At 44.2% G+C, this 17,267-nt stretch overlaps 1 protein-coding gene across 7 annotated transcripts in view; it reads right to left on the bottom strand.

Annotated features, from left to right (window-relative positions):
* KIDINS220 (kinase D interacting substrate 220) overlaps positions 1-17,267 on the bottom strand; it is a 1,251,292-nt gene that overhangs the window by 596,042 nt on the left and 637,983 nt on the right. For all 7 annotated transcript variants that reach the window (XM_085610740.1, XM_085610741.1, XM_085610744.1 and 4 more), the window contains exon 20: positions 11,123-11,211. In XM_085610740.1, coding sequence (XP_085466866.1) covers positions 11,123-11,211 — 89 coding nt within the window. The remainder of the gene's footprint in view (positions 1-11,122; positions 11,212-17,267) is intronic.

The following is a 17,267-nucleotide window of genomic DNA, read 5'->3' as shown; positions in this document are numbered from 1 at the left end:
GATGCCACTTCCTTTAGCTACGATCCGCCCTGAAAGACCATGACACCCACAATATGCTTCTGAGGGTCTGGTTTGGTAACAATCGCGAGATAAATAATTCACCGTAGGGCATAGCCTAGCAGCGTAACCAAGTCGGGCCACTCATTTCACTCAATTAATGCTGGCAAATTTTCTCCCTTGAATTTTCTCCTTTAACTCAAGTATATATTTTTTTCTCCATTTTTTTCTGTTTTTCATGTTCTACCACCCACGTCATGTACTTCGCTCTGAAATGCTACACACCTCTTACGAGATGTGCCTATCGATTTGATGTATTAATATGTAATAATATAAACATGAGTACGATATATGTGATATGTAATATGTGATAGAGGTTATATCTGCTTCACTGTATTTGCTTCACTTTGTTGCATCACAGGATAGACATAGGAACTTATTGTTGCAATGCTATATGATGCAATGCACGCTACAACGCTGTGCTGTATGATCCCTACTCAAGGCATATTTGAGTGTTATGTATACCAATTCCCAAGTGTCCTTCACCATATTCTCTATTTTTGCATCTCCATCTCACAAGCATGTCTTCTTAATGGAACTTTGTTTATTCTTTGTTGAGTTATTTATATTTTTGTCTGTTTGAACCTTTGTTACTTATTCCGAAACTCTTCATAAAAATTACTTGGAAAAAAAAGAGTATATCAATATTCTCAAAAATTAATTGACATGTTGCAATGAACAAATTAATTGCACTATACATTTAAAAAATATTGAAGGTTGTCCTGTTTCATACATGCCATTTTTCATTAAAGAATGCATACTCTCGAGTCACAAATGAGTGCATAGGACCTAAATAAAAAAAACATCTTCCTTACCCCTGAAAAGAAATTTTAACGGAACTACTGGCCCCATTGAACCATTGTTCACCTAATAATACTAAATACCCCAGGTTTCCAAATTGTGGGGTCCACTTGTTTTGAAAACAGATACAAATGTCTTCAAGCGGAGTAGAGGATAGTAGCTTCCTTCTTTCTTGTTGAGTGTGCACCAGGATTGCTTTCTAGTGTCACATCTGCCTGTTTGTGGCATAATTGGATTGTTTGTGCAATCCATCTTGCAATTGAGTACTTTGTTACTGGTCTTCCTAGGGGACTGGTTGCAAATGACACAAAGAGTTGCTTTGGCTTCCTATGAGCCTTTGTCCTTTCTATGTAATTCATTACTGCTCGCCTTGCATCTAGAGTGTGTAATGTTCTTTCTGCGTGCGTCCGAGTAGTGAAGTAATGGCCACTAAAAAAACAGTCTTAAGTGTAAGCATTTGTAAAGATGTCTTATGTAATGGTTTGAAGGGTGCTTTTATCAATAGTGTGAGCATTATATTTAAATTCCATATTGGAGCTCGTAGACTTTTTTGGGGAAGCAAGTCTTTTTGCTCCTTCCAAGACGTTTGAGGACTGATGACGTGAAAAAACGTCTTCCAATGTGACCTTTAGTGTATCCCACTCCTGCTGCTAAGTGCACCTTAAGAGAAGAATAGGTTAGTCTAGACTCTTAAAGGTGTGTTAAGTATCTTAGAACTAGCTTTTCCTTACATATTATTTTCAAGAATCCTTCTTTCCTGCACCATAGTAAAAATTTTCTCCATTTTGCTGGATAAAATTTTCTAGTTGTTGGTCTTCTTGCTCCTCAAGACAGCTATTGTCTTTTTTAATTGTGTTAAGCGCCCTCGTGTACCCCCCTGCTCAGACACACCCCAGCGGAGCACAGAGATATGGGGTGTAGTACCACATAAAAAGCTAGCCTAAATATCAGAAAAAACATACTAATATAACCTATGGGAGAACGCCTGCACCGCCAGATGCCGACAAATAGCAATAATATGTTTGCACATTTTGTTTCATTTCAGAAAATAAGTAAATCTAAATAATAGTAATGTGACTACAGGATGAAATTGCAAATGGACCACTTCAGTGGGAAGACATATAGGGTCCCAGAATGTTGCATTTGTAATAGAGCCTAGATTTTACTGCAAGATTACCTCCTGTATGGCACTTCTTTTGGGATGCGCCCAATGATCTAGGAACTGCACCAAGCCGGGCAACAGTGCATTGCATTAAAGTTTGTAATATAATGTCTGTATATAGATTCTGAGCTGTATACTACTAACAAAAAGATTTGTTTTAAATAGTGTTAAGTGTCCAAACTCCAAGTCTTCAGGAGCCATGCTGGCAGACTTAAGGGCTCTGGTTCTGGATGGAACACCTTTCCTTTTTGCATTGACAACAAATCTTGTCTAATTGGTAGTCTGTAAAATTTCCCCAGTGACCGGTTTATCAGATCTGAGAACAAAGTCTGTCTTGCCCACTGTGGTGCAATTAGTAGAAGTGTTATGCTGCTGCATTTGGTGATCACCTTGTAGAGTAGTGGTATTGGGGGCAAAGCGAAAGCAAATTTCCCGGTTTGAGGAGGCTCTGGGGTTTTAGGAGGCTCTAGTTACTCGAGGTCTTCGTCCCTTTGCTCTTTCGAAGTCCAGGACTTGCTTGGGATACGGTATTTAAGACTTTCGTCAATGTCTTTTTTTCTTTAGTAGGATATTGGCCATTTCAACCTCGAGTATTCTCCTTTTTCTTTCGATCTCTGCCTCTTGCTGCTGACTGTCGAGATCTTTGTGAGTTTGTTCTGCCGACGACTCCTTAAACGGCAGCGTGCTCGCCGAACTGTGTTGTTCCAACTTCGACCTCTCCTGTTTCGATGCCAAAGCTTCTTTTCCTCGACCGTCCTTCAACTTCTTTGATCTTTCAGGGGTTTCTACCGCTGCAGTGTCCTTCTCGAAGGATCCAAGGGTATTCAGGCCAGCGCAGTTTTTGAGATCTTAGCCTCTGATTTTCGAGATTTGCCCACCAGCTTTAAGGACGCTGAGTCCTTTACCTCTGTTTTTGCAATCTTCTTGACCCTTTGGTCTGCATTTGCGATCTGGATGTCTGCTTCAGTTTTACCTTCTGGATGTTCAGTGATGTTCTCCTTCTTGTCGGCCCTGCATGGTATGGTGGGCTATTCTTTGCTGCTGTCTTACCCTCAGAGTCTTTGGGGGAAATATTGAAAAGGCGTTAGAATCATTGCTGCGATCATCCACCGGCAGGCAGAGGTTGCAGACTGGGTGCTGTTCCTTCTTGGAAAATTCATGGATGGTGGCAGTTTTTGCAAAACTGGAATGGTGTCTTCTGTATCACCAAGTACAGGGAGTCCCCTGCTTGCGCATTTTCAGAGTTTGTTGATGAAAATACCTTGCTCTGTTCCCAGAACTTCTCCGGTATCTTCTTTCGATGACTCCTTTGCTTCAGTGTAATTTCGGTGCTTCTTCTCCAAATTTTCTGTAACTTTCTTCTTCAAGTCGTCGGAGATCCTACTGCATACATTCAGACCCAACGATGGAAAAAAAAAAAAGAGTCTGAAGTTGGCGGCCAAAGGTGGGAGGTTCTAGAGGAAGCACGACAAAGTCATAGATTACACCACATGGAGGTATGTCAACACCCACCAACAAACAAACACAAAAATAGTAGAAAGACAAAAATATTTGGAGAAGATTCCGGACCCAACCACAAGATGGCAGAATAATGCACAACATGTGAATCCAGGAAAGATTCACGCTGTAAAACTTTAGGTATAGAAGGTACAGTCTTGGCCTCGATAAATTTATTTCTAAAAGATCACACTTTTCAAGTCATTTTGGCCAATGCCAGATCAGAGACGCGGGCTTTGACTTCCGGAGTCCCACAGGGCTCAGTATTTAGCCCAACGTTATTTAACATCTACGTCCGCCCTCTGACAGATGTAGTGGAGAGCTGTGGTTTGACTCTATTCTCTTACGCAGATGACACCCAAATTATCCTCTCCTTGTCATCTACACAGGATCGTGGACTGTCTGATATTAACCTGGGCTTCAGGCGAATTATCATTTGGATGAACAACTCCCTCAAGCTTAATGGCGACAAGACACAGGTCATGATCCTGGGTAATAGTCCACAACTCCGACACCCACAACATTGGCCTGATTCCCTATGTAGTCTCCCAGACTCATCTCCCAAGGTTAAGAACTTGGGCTTTGTTGTGGATGAGCGTCTTTCATTGAAGCCCCAGGTAATCAAGGTTACCTCCACCTGCTTTACTTTGCTCAAGTGGGGGAGAAAGATCATCTGGATGACTCCCTGATCAGACCAAAGGACACTCATTCAAGCCCTAATCTTATCTAGACTTGGTTATGGTAATGTCCTCTATTCAGGTATAGATCAAGCATTCATTCAACGTCTGCAGATGGCTCAGAATTCCGCCACTAGACTGCTTTTTCGGCTCCCAAGTATGCTTCGGTTTCATACCTCTTTCAAGAGCTTCACTGGCTTACAGCTGCAAATTGAATTGAATTCAAGGCCCCATGCTACATGTTCAAGGCTAGAGCCGGGCTAGGCCCACACTATATCCGGGTATTGGGGGTGCCTTATCTGCCTCCACGCTTGCTGAGGTCGCTGAACTAGGTATTATGTACTGTACCTAGGTTTTGCGTGGCTTGTATGGAGGTTGTTCCTTTAAAGCCTCAGGTTCCCAAACTGTGGCAATCTCTTCCTGAATCCCTGAGAATGTGTACCTCGCTTCCTGCATTTCGCGAGAGTTTAAAGACCTGGCTGTTTTAAGCGTTAATCTGTTTTCCTTCTCTTTTGCTCAGCGCCGGGAAACCCTTTTTGGGTAGCTGTTGCGCTTCATAGGACTTATAAATAAAGTAAAAAAATAAATTCTAAAAGCGCCATTCGCTCTGCTTCTCGTAGAATATTGTGTAAAAAAACAAAAACAAACAGAGGTTGCCTTGGAATCATTTGCCCACCATATACACATTTTAAGGGTAACAGGACAATGTAAACACATTTATCAGCAGAACAATGATTCGACAAAGATTCATCACTGCAAAAGATATTTGTCATCAAAACACATCAAGATCAATATGTTGATCATCTTGTATCACCACCATCCTTCACATTTCATCACTACACCATCATCTCAATTATTTGGCAGCAGAATATGATCTGTAACTATGGTTGTGACAAATAACAGGAATCAGGTCTTTAACACTGCAAGTAGCCACATTTTTTTGCGGACGAGATGGAAGTCTTTCTTTCTATTGTATATCAAAGGCTACTAGCTTTTTATAAATTTTAAAATATGATTAATAGGGTATTATGTTCAGAGTTCCAGCGACCCTACGTTGGAACACTTTGTCAGCTTTACTAACTCTGATTTATATGTATGTTATGTCTTCGATAGGGGAAATATACCAGATAGACAAGGTGATGACTGTTTCACAAACCCATTTGGTAGTCGAGGAGGCGTTTTAATATGGAGGTGGTAGTGTGAGATGTACTAATTGTGAGAAAAACTCTAATCAGTGATTAACTCTTTGGATTAACACTTTGCAGGATGGAGCATTATAGACTACATTTATGGGACAGGTCACAGGGTAAGGGGAACTAAGGTGCTGAACTCGGGATGGGTATGTGTTGCTGGGATGAAATATTTACAGGCAGTTGTATAGAGAGAGTTTAAGCCTATTTAGGGCTCACTATAGATGATAGAAGTTCATTAGGAAGGTGGGGCTTTGCAGGCCTAAGGGGCAAAGGTTTATCTCAAGTAGACCAAGTAATTCAGTCAGGGTGATCAGCTTACAAACATATTGACGATTTCGTGAATGAGATTGAGGACTTCGCCTTGTTTCCAGCCCAAACCATTTTTCTTTATTCCTTTTATCAAATTCACTGTGAAGAGGTGGTGACAATGAATGGCACTGGTGCTCTTCTTGTTTACCATCCAAATCACCTTGATTTATTCCTTTTATCACATTCATTGTGAGGAGGTGGTGGCAATGACTGACAAAGTGAAAATACTCAGAGGTTGGTAATAGGTTTGAAACAAAAGGATGAAAGGGTACGCAAAACCACAAAACCTACAATGCCTAACTTTTTCCTGGCACGATAGCAGGGATAAACCCTACTGAGACAAAGGTTACCACTCTACATGCACAAGACCTTTATAGAAAGAAAGAAAAATTCTAGAGAACACACTGCCCTCTAGAGGTATCCTGGTGCTGTCAGAACTGGCTGGTTTGATAAGGATCTGAAAACTCCATAAAGCCAAGTCTTAAGAACCTTGAAAAAGACAAGCTGCTTGGGTGCCATTCAAAGAGGGAGGGGGACGATTTCCACAGCTTAGCCATAAAGTATGAGATGGCTTTGTTTCCTTCCCACGAAATGTCATTTATGAGAAGGAAGTTTACTACAGTTGATCCTTAAATTATTTTTGGGAACATCACTCAAAAAGCGCATTGGTACTTTGCTGCCATTCCGGTTCACCTACAAGGCAATGAAACAAGTTAAAGATGACAGGCACATTTTTCTCAATAAATGTTAATTTGGGGGTTTGGTCTCATTAACTTTCAAAGCAGTGTCAAATTAGTGTTTATGAAACTGCATGTAATTAGCTGAACTGGTGTAGTGAAGAAGATGTTGTTGGTAGGGAGTTTTAAACATGGTGTTGAGCTTGAAAGATTTCCAGTGGAAGTAAGCACCCAGAGAGTTACACAGTAGCAAAAAATATTGTCGTTTTGAGACTGATGTAATAGATGTGTAGAGCAAACTATCCAGTGGACAGGAGTTACTTTCTTTCTACTCCCCTTCCCATGACATGTAGTTGAGGCTCGACTATTTGTTAGTATAACCTTGACTGCTTTCTCTGGCACATCCTGCAGAAATGAATTCCCTGGTCAGACAGCAATTCAGTGTTAAGCAGCTGAGAATGTTGGCTGCTGTGTGAGGGAGGTGCCCAATTAATGGATCTGTAGTGATACCCTTCCTCAGGGATAAAATTCAAGCAAAGGATTTCGCAGAAACATCCAGACCTTTTTCCTGGATAATGAAAATAAAGATGTTGCCGATCTTACATTGTGAGATGGTTTTATAGCTACGACTAGTAAGAACTCATTGCAATTGGCATGGCCAATAAGAGAGCCTGGGCTCTGGAAAAAGAGAGATTACAAATTAGCATTAGGTATCCAGAGGGAATAATGGCCAATGAGGGCGTGAATTACACGGATAGCAGAATTTAACAACAACAGTCCACCCATGACACCTGTCCTAAAGGTGACATGGAACACCAAATGAGAGTAACAAACCAGTTAGCTTGTGGTTTACAGGTGCTGTGAAACAACAGAAAGGCTGTCAAGATAAAAGACGGCGAAGGGTAAAGTGAACGATAAAAAACATATTTAACGTGAACGTCAGATAATTCACAGGAAGCTGTACAATTCAAATTTCATGGGAAGTAGAGACTTAGTGAGAAACTACTGAGGGATTTAAAACTGCCTAAATTATGAATATACATTGAAAGACCCATATCCTTAGACTAAATTCAGATAGCTGTTAAACAGCATGCCCGGAGGTGACGCTGAAGACCCTGGGGGTGGATGGGGAGAGCAGATTTACAGTAAAGTTTTCTAAAACGTACACTGGCATACTGGAGCTTCGCATAAAGCAACTCTTCAATAAGATCTAGGAGGGATTACTGTCCAAGAAAGCTAGAGTCAATTAAATGAATGGACCAATGCCACTGTACCTCAATTAGGCTTACCTCCTTTTAAAATATTAATGTGAAGGCCACAGTCAATCAACTGGACAACTAGACAAACTCCTATCCTCATTCACTCTGAAAAAGTAGGCTTTTTTTATGGCCTTCTGGGGGTACATATCTTTCAGGAAGTGATTTATCTAGTTCACTTGGTTCAGGGAAGAAATGTTATTCTTCCTGGAGACCGAGAAAACCTTTGGCAGGGACATAGCAACAAAATTGTTAGAAAATATTTGTTGCACAAGATCACAAGCCCAAATCCACACTTTCCAAACACACACAGAAAACAAAATAACTAAGATGGGTTAGAAAACGTTACAGGACTGTCTATGGGAAAAGCGTAGACGGATCCATATTTTCATATGGAGGAAATGCAAGCATGCTCTTAAATCCCAGGTGAAAAACATTACTTATGGTTACCACTCACCATCACTGAAACACCCTATGTGTACTCAAGGTGAGAAGTCCTTTGTGCACTGGCTAGGTTCCTATAAATCTTTCACACAACCAACCTATAGCCATAAACCATGCTGGAATCACTAAGGAGATGTATCATAATTCAATGTAAACATTCACTTTCTGGCCTACTTTGGCCACGATTACCCCATGAAGCTCTTATTCAGTATTACAACTGTAACATTTACATACTAAGATTGAATTAAGTCAAGCTCTCGTCGTCATGTTTTTAAAATGTAAAGTCTTATCACCCTATTTGAATATTACCGTCTCTATATATTGAACATGACAGCGCAACACTAATTAACATGATACAGCCTTCTGCATTCTACTATATGTTCTAAAATGCTAAGTAACAAGTTACTTTTGAATTTGAAATTGAATGCTTGTGATGCAGTTGAGAGTCTGGAGCAGCAACCGGGAGAGTCGAAAATGGCTTACCATATCTTAAAGGTACATAGACCATAACACATATCCATCTATGTAATCTGGGACAGATAGAATTCACACATCAGTTTTGATCCTATTAAAAACTCTGGTCTCTTACGAGGTAGATTAGGGCATAATGTTTAACAATCGCACTGGCTGCACAGCTGCCATCAGCTGATATAATGCTGTAAAACTTTAGCAAGATGGCAAATATAAGGGTCCCAACATTCTTTCTAGTAAGTGCTTAATGTGCACCAGGTGTAAGAATGTCTCCCACTGACAGTATGGTATAGAGAACTAAAACAGATTCCTATACATTAAGCCCTTTGAGACAGCCCTGGTGATTCCAAGGCATTTTGGCACATGCAGTGGATGGTTAGGGTTATGCGTAAACTTGAAGATCTGCAATCTAATACTGTCATGCTAAAAAAACAAAAGTTCAGGATGAGAACGAGAAGTACCTTACAGTCATATGGCAAACCGAACCAAGTTCCCATGTCACCACAGAATACAGGTCGATAGTTAACCTACTAGGATACAATTGTTTACATTTATTGGCAATTGCCTCGGTGTCATGACGCTCAGAATCTGCTTCAGGGCCCTAATAAGCCATTCCTCCAATGAATATCCATTAAAACCAGGGAGTGAGTGAAAACAGACTTTCATTTGACTATCTCACAATCAACAGTCGAATCCTTATGCACGGTTTAAGAGTAAACTTCAGATGTGTGATGAATCTTTACAAGAGCATTTTAGTCTGTACATTGCGAGAGACAGGCTTCACAGGATCAACATCCACTGTGCTACTCCTGACCGCCAAGCAAGGCACTTCGCCGTTTTTATGAGCGCCGCACATAGCCTCTAAAGCTATTCTTGTGGAGTCAATCATCTGTCAGGACACTTCTCGTGTATTTTCTGTGATCCCTGTTGAACATACGTAAACTCAATAGCAGATGCAATTAAGCAGCTTTGGTCCTGGAACAAAGAAAACTATCCCAATGTTTAACGCAACTACACCTCCAGACCTCCTTATTTTGTAATTGAATAGCAGTGCTTGTGCCGATCACCTTCTAACCCAATTCAAACACAGGGTAGCATGTTTACCTAGCCAGCCTGCAAACATCCTGAACCCCTAGCACTGCTATGAGCATGAGCAAACGTTCATGATGCTCCTGCTATTGAACATCAATCGCCGTCTTCAGACTGCGGTATGCACAGCGTGTGCTGGGCCACTCGATCTTCTGCTATAAACTGACATGCCTTGAATCATCTTTCTCTCGTTTTTAGGTCTCGCCTGGCTATCGCGTAAGCGATCGCACTGCGAGACTTATGTAGGGGCTTCAGAAAATGCTCTCAAAGGCTTCCCAGGCGGATCGGGTGGCGGTTACGCGCATAACCACGCGCATTCCGTTTGCCACCAGCTACTTTCTGCGCGTGCGCCGCCTCACGCATTCAGAGAGATTTAGTAAGGGGCACAAGACCTTAGGAATGCGGTTTATGGCCAGTGCATGTGAGGCATTCAAGCGCGAAGCTGGCATCGGACTTGAAAGCAGCAGACTGCTTTCGCCAGCGCGCGCTCGGCCTCACTTCCTGCATCCTCTCTTACAACAATTAACTTTCGTTATAACTCACACCCCATATGCTCGTTCCCTCCCACCCTTCCTTTGATGTCCGCTTTTCTTGTTGTTTACAAACCACGCCACACACTGCTGCACGCCACACACTGCTGCACGCCGCACACTGCTGCACGCCGAACACTACCGCACGCCACACACTGCTGCGCACACTGCTGCATGCCGCACACTGCTACACGAAACACTGCTGCACGCCTCACACTGCTGCACGCCACACACTGCTGCACGCCTCACACTGCTGCACGCCACACACTGCTGCACGCCACACACTGCTGCACGCCTCACACTGCTGCACGCCACACACTGCTGCACGCCACACACTGCTGCACGCCACACACTGCTGCACGCCGCACACTGCTGCATGCCGCTGCACGCCACACTGCTGCACGCCGCACACTGCTGCACGCCACACACTGCTGCACGCCACACACTGCTGCACGCCACACACTGCTGCACGCCGCACAATTCTACACGAAACACTGCTGCACGCCACATACTGCTGCACGCCGCACACTGCTGCATGCCGCACACTGCTGCACGCCGCACACTGCTGCACGCCACACACTGCTGCACGCCACACACTGCTGCACGCCACACACTGCTGCACGCCACACACTGCTGCACGCCACACACTGCTTTTATGCGAGTTTATGCTACTGACATTGTAAATGACAATGCCTTTTATTTGTTTTAAAACCAAAACATAAATAAAAGGCATTGTAATTTTACAATGCCAATAGCTCAAACTCTTATAAATGCGAGACCTATTGCATTGCAAATGCTGGTTAAACTTTAGCATCAATTATCTATAAAAACATTAAATGAATGAAATATTTTGTAAGGCTGAATCTGTTGTAGGATTTAAAAAGAAAAAACACTTTTTAATTCGTTGAAAACTGCAAGATACAAATCCCAAATGTTTGCTTTTCTCTCCAAGCTCTTACCCGTCTGTTGAGGGCTGTTTTGCTGCCCAGTTTATTAGCATCTGCGAGGCTATGCTGTGAAACGCGCCTGTCAGCATCTTCATGTGCACCTACGGATAAACACACAGGTTTGCCAAATAAGCACTCACTCTCAATCCCAATCTGTTTTTTTTTTTGTAGTGGCTGGGCAGCTACTATTTTTTTTTTTTTTTTTTAAACACATTTTATTGAGTTATCCAAAAACATAGGCACATACACATACTCAAAGAAAGCTGCAAATAGACAGATTAAGTACAAACTTAGTGTTGAGTAGGATATTACAGTACCACGAGGCAGCACCAATCAACTGCAAGCAAAGAAGAAAGGAACTCCCGCCTACCTTGGGGAAATGTAATCAAATTGGGGGTAATCCCCGGCGCCTCTTTCACCATCTGGCAGTAGGAGTTAACGAAATCTATTAATAGGTATCTCTCCGATCAACTGCTGTAGCTTGGAACTCACCCAGCCCCCCCCTCCCCCCTACCCCAACTAACCCCTTCTCCCACTCCCCCCTCGGACTCAATCCCAATCTGTTTAAGGTGAAAAGAAAAAAAAAACATTTATTTCGGTTAACGTTCAGACAGCTAATGAAAATAGTCCTCTAGCACAAGCCACAATTAAATTCAGTGCTTAATTTGTGCCAACAACAGTGGTTGTCGGCACTCAATTTTGAGAACCGCACTTATTTTCCTCAGCAGATATTGACCAAGAGCAAGAGATCGAAAAACAAATGGGGGGTGGGTACAAAAAGATAAAGGATGAACCTTCAGGCGTGAGATAAAGGGCCAGGGAGTGTCTGGCAGTGGAATAAAGGGACATGGGCTGGATTCAACGCTACGTGCCAGGCTCGGTTTTCTCGGTTAATTTGGTTTGGATCTGGATGCACGCTTATGACCTTGTGGTAAGGGCTGCCAGGAACCAGTACATGGCAGCCTAGTGCTCGCCATTGGTCCTTATAGACTTCAAACAGTAGTCAACTGAAGTGCAGTGCAGTGCAGGACCGGACTGGGGAACCAAAAGCAGCCCTGGCAAAAGTGCTCAACCCAGCTGTGAGAAGGAGAGTACGGGGTTTACCTTTGGGTCGCCGTGGGAGAAACCGCTCCGCGTCTTGAGGGAGCCCAATGCATCATGGGACTTGAAGGCCGGGCTTAAACGCCAACCACCCACGCAACCATATTCCGTTTCTCCACAGAAGGACTACGGGAAAGAACCGGAATTGGGCGGAAGCGAACCCGGAAGTACTATTCGCGGCCCAATGAAAGGAGCGAACAACCGGAAGGAGGGGGCGCGGATCAATGGCTGTCAAGGGACGCAAGTGAAGAAGACGGAGGAACGAGATTGCGGAGCACCCGGCGAGGAAGACGCGGAGACCCAGGAAGACGCGGAGACCAAGGACGGCCGGGAGGAAGAAGAGGACTCTGAAGAACGGTGGAGCGAGGAGTGGTGGTCCCCAAAGGAGGAGGCAGAAGAGCGGCCGCAACTCAGGAGAGTTGCGGCAGGGCCAGTGAGTCACGTTACAGGGGAGAAGGGGGAGAGTGAACGGGAGGAGGAAGGCGATACGAAGGGGGGGAGCACGGGTAGGGAAAAAATAACTAGACAGGGCATGATACTTTCGCTATACTCTCACAGCATTTTGTTTGGGGAGGGGGACTACTGGCACAAGAAGTTCTCCTGCTTTCTTTTTGGCCCCTAGTTTTCACTTTTCGCTATATTGCCTCCGAACTCGTGGGTTTTTCTTTTCTTTTTGATCGTCCGTCATGCACTCCCTGGATGTCTATCATTCCTAAGTGTAGAGCACGCCTTGGCATATATACCTAGTGTCTCTCCTGGAGATACAGCACTCCCCCATTATTTCACTCCCCGGTGTGGTGACTGGCAAAAAGACCCTAAGATTTATTATAACCGGGCAATTGACGGCTCCTTTTTCTATCCTCTTCTATGAGCCTCCGGGGAGACCCCATCACGGGCAAGGAGGAGCCAAGAACATCGGTGTCAGACTCCCTGTCCAGCTCACACCATAGTACATCAAGAGAAGAACAAGAGAAGATAGAAGCTGTATATGCTGTTAATCCCCATCCTGAAAATAAATCAAGTGTCTTTGTAAAATATATTCAGCCTCCTGGCTTGTATATCAGACCCCACCTCCCACAAGTGGTATCAGAAGTGGGATTGAAGGGCGACATGGAGGCTGCGTTAACCAAAATGGCAGAGAACCAGGAACACCTGGGGAAGGTGATGGAACGCTTCCTGACTGTAGTTGAAGAGGACCGGGGTAAGCTACAGCAAGTGCTCGCAGGTCAAAGTCAGACCCATGGAGCAGCTATGGATAAAATTACCGAGGCTCTGGGACACCAGAGAGGACCCACCACTATGCCCTCTGTAGTCTTACAACGATATGTAACCGGAGAAGACCCTGATTATTTTTTTACAATTTTGAAAGGATGGCCACTGCCGCATCCTGGCCACCCGACAAGTGGGGACAATACTTGGGGCCTCTCCTGTCTGGGGACTTACAAGCAGCCTATCAGGCAGCTACCGTTCAAGGAGCCGTACCCTATACAGACATAAAACGGTGTATTATGGAAAGACTTGGGGTAGACGATGAAACCTACCGATTAAAATTGCGACAAATGAAGGAAGGTCCGCAAGAGACCCCTAGAGCCTTGTATTACAGAGTTAAAGATATGGCAGACCGATGGTTAATACCAGCCACGACAGATAAAGATGGTATTCTGGCCAAAATTTATTTAGAGCAATACTTGACCTCGCTTCACCCGCCTATTCAGAGGTGGGTGCGACAACAGGATAATCTAACTTTGGAAACCGCAGTTGAAATTGCTTGTGCCTACAACAGAGCGCAAGAGATTCAAAAGGGACGGGAGTAACCCATAGGGAAAGCGGGAAGTTCAGGGGTACCACGTCATCCCCGACCGACCCCAGTGAAGAAGCACTAACCTGTTACTATAACCCCGGGCGTCCCAATAACCAGGCCACCTAACATGGGACCTCAATGTTTTCAGTGTGGAGGGATGGGACATATTGCGCGGTTCTGTCCCCAAAAGGAAGAACGCATGGAAATCGGTATGGCTCGCAATTATTATTGCTCCCCCGCAGAGAGAAAAACTCCCCCCTATCGTTGCACCGTATCTGTGAATGGATGTCCCATGACGACCCTGGCCGACACGGGTTGCCTGCATAGTGTGGTTCGACCTCAGGACTTGGGATCCAGCCTAGGCCCGATTGATGGAACAGTAGCTTTTAAGATGTGTTCATGGTGACACCAAGCCCTATCCCACAGCCCAGGTGCGGATACAACACGCTCATGATCCCGGCACTACTCATACCGTGGGGTTGATCTCCAGACTGCCAGAACAAGCTATTCTGGGAAACGACTACCCAAAGTTATCCCATTTGCTAGAGGACACTAAGCCCTTTTCACAAGAAATAGAAAAGGAATGGCCACCGGCGAAACCAAAGAAAAGCCGAAAACAAAGGAGGGCCGAGAAAGGTAGAAGTCCGTTGGTTCTTCCAGTTTTACCAAATGAGAACCCATGGGACACTGACAGAAACTTCCATGCAGCTCAGCGAGAAGACCCAGTATTACAAGAGGCATGGAACAAGGCCCTGGAAGAAGAGCATCCCCATCATGTAGGTCCATATTTTTTTTAAAAAGAAGGGATTACTGTACAGGAAAGGGAGTTCCACACAGAGCCCCAAGTTATTAATACCCGGTCCTTTCAGGGAGAAAGTGCTGTATTTAGCCCATAGTCACTTGTTAGGGGGACACTTTGGGCTAGACAAAACTGAAAAACAGATCACGGAACGGTTCTATTGGCCGGGCATATATCAGCAAAAAAAATATTGCAGGGAGTGCCTGGTGTGTCAAAGAAACAACAAATACCACCCACCTAGAGCCCCCCTAAAACCTCTTCCTATAATAAGTGAACCGTTTAGCCGGGTAGGCATGGACGTTATCGGCCCTTTGCTACCAGTGGATGCTGTTATGTTCTCGTTCTAGTCGATTACGCCACTCGGTTTCCCGAAGCCATACCGTTACGTAAACCAGATGCTACTAACATAGCCAAAGCCATGATAACAGTCTTTTGCAGGGTGGGATTCCCATAGAAATTCTGACCGACCAAGGGACCCCTTTTGTGTCTCGCTTAATGAAACAAGTGTGTTTATTGTTAGGGGTGAAGCAAATTAGGACAGCTGCCTATCATCCTCAAACGGATGGATTTGTAGAACAGTATAATGCCACTATTAAGGCCATCCTTAAGAAACTCCTAGCCTTGGAATCTAGAAAATGAGAGGATATGTTACCCCTTGCCTTATTTGCCATCCGCTGCAAAGAACAGAAGAGTACAGGGTATTCACCTTTTGAGCTGTTATATGGCCATAAACCCCGCACTTTTCTAGAGATGGCCCAGGAGAAATGGGAGACCGAACCCGATAATACCAAACCATTAACGGAATATGTCTCAAATTTACGTACTCACCTGGGACAAATCAGAACGATTGTCAGAAACAACTTAGAGGTAAGCCCAGATAGCGCAAAAAGGGCAATATGACAAAGGAGCCAAAGTCAGAACCTTTGACATAGGAGACCCAGTGTTACTAATGATGGCCTCCTCAGATCATAAGCTGTTAGGACAGTGGCAGGGGCCGTACACTATCATTGAGAAGGTCACTCCGGTGACCTACCGGATCGAGGTTGACCCAGCAAGACGTATCTCTCAAATCTATCATATCAATCTGCTTAAAAAATGGGAGGGACCCGTTCCCACAGATATACACATGACGGAAGCTCACACTCCCTCGTTTGGTCAGTGTATAGATACAGGTCTCCCATCTCCCCTTTTACATGATTTAATGCAAGTACTGAGTCCACTACAAGATACCTTCTCTTCGTCCCCTGGTAGAACCACCCTCTTAGAACACGCTATAAAAACCCCCCTTGGGAAAAGAGTACGCCTTAGACCCTATCGTATCCCAGAGGCTCGTCGCCAGACCATTAAAGAGGAAATCCAAAAGATGTTGCAGATGGACATAATCGAGCCCTCCATAAGTGAATGGAACTCACCCATTGTCCTCGTACCCAAGCCAGATGGCTCGGTACGTTTTTGTATTGACTTCCGAGAAGTCAACAAGATTTCTGAATTCGACACATATCCACTTCCCAGGGTGGACGAAATGTTTGAAAGAATAGGGAAGGCCAAATATATCAGTACCCTAGATCTGTGTAAAGGGTATTGGCAGATACCACTCCGTGAACAGGACAGAGAGAAGACAGCTTTCTCTACCCCTTATGGGCTATACCAGTTCAAAGTACTACCCTTTGGGGTACACGGAGCTCCAGCCACATTTCAGAGAGCCATGAATATAATACTACGTCCTCATGAGAGGTATGCGGGAGCCTATATTGATGACATAATCATTTATAGCAATACCTGGGAGCAGCATTTGGTGCATCTTTCCCAGGTCATACAGACCTTAGGACACTATGGTCTCAAAATCAATCCCGCTAAAAGCCATCTAGCAGCTCAAACCGTGCGATATCTTGGTTATCTATTAGGAGAAGGAGTTATCAGACCCCAAACTACCAAGTTAGCTGCCATTTTACAGATACCCTTGCCACAGACCAAGAAAGATCTCCGGGCTTTCTTAGGTTTACTCTGATACTATCGACGGTTCATTCCGGGGTTCTCCCAAATGGCGACCCCTTTGACTAACTTACTCCAAAAATCAGTCAAGACCGAGGAAGTATTACAACAACCAACTAAGGACATAGTACAGGCCTTTGAGTCTTTAAAATCCTCTCTTACCTCTAAGTCTGTGTTAATTAGCCCGGACTATTCTTTACCCTTTATACTTCAAACGGATGCATCGGATCAGGGAGTGGGAGCCGTCCTATCACAAGAAACGCCCCAGGGAGAAAGACCCGTGCTCTACATAAGCGGTAAGCTGTTTCCAAGAGAAAAGAATTATGCCACTATTGAGAATGAGGCGCTGGCCATTAAATGGGCCATAGAGACCCTACGATATTATCTCGAGGGTCGGGAATTCACTTTATATACCGACCAGGCCCTCCTAGAATGGCTTGCCAGAAATAAGGGCAGCAATGAAA

Source organism: Triturus cristatus, chromosome 6 (assembly GCF_964204655.1).
Source record: "Triturus cristatus chromosome 6, aTriCri1.1, whole genome shotgun sequence".
Taxonomy (NCBI): Eukaryota; Metazoa; Chordata; class Amphibia; order Caudata; family Salamandridae; genus Triturus; species Triturus cristatus.
Note: the sequence above shows the minus strand (reverse complement) of the source record. Positions and strands in the feature narration are given on the sequence as shown.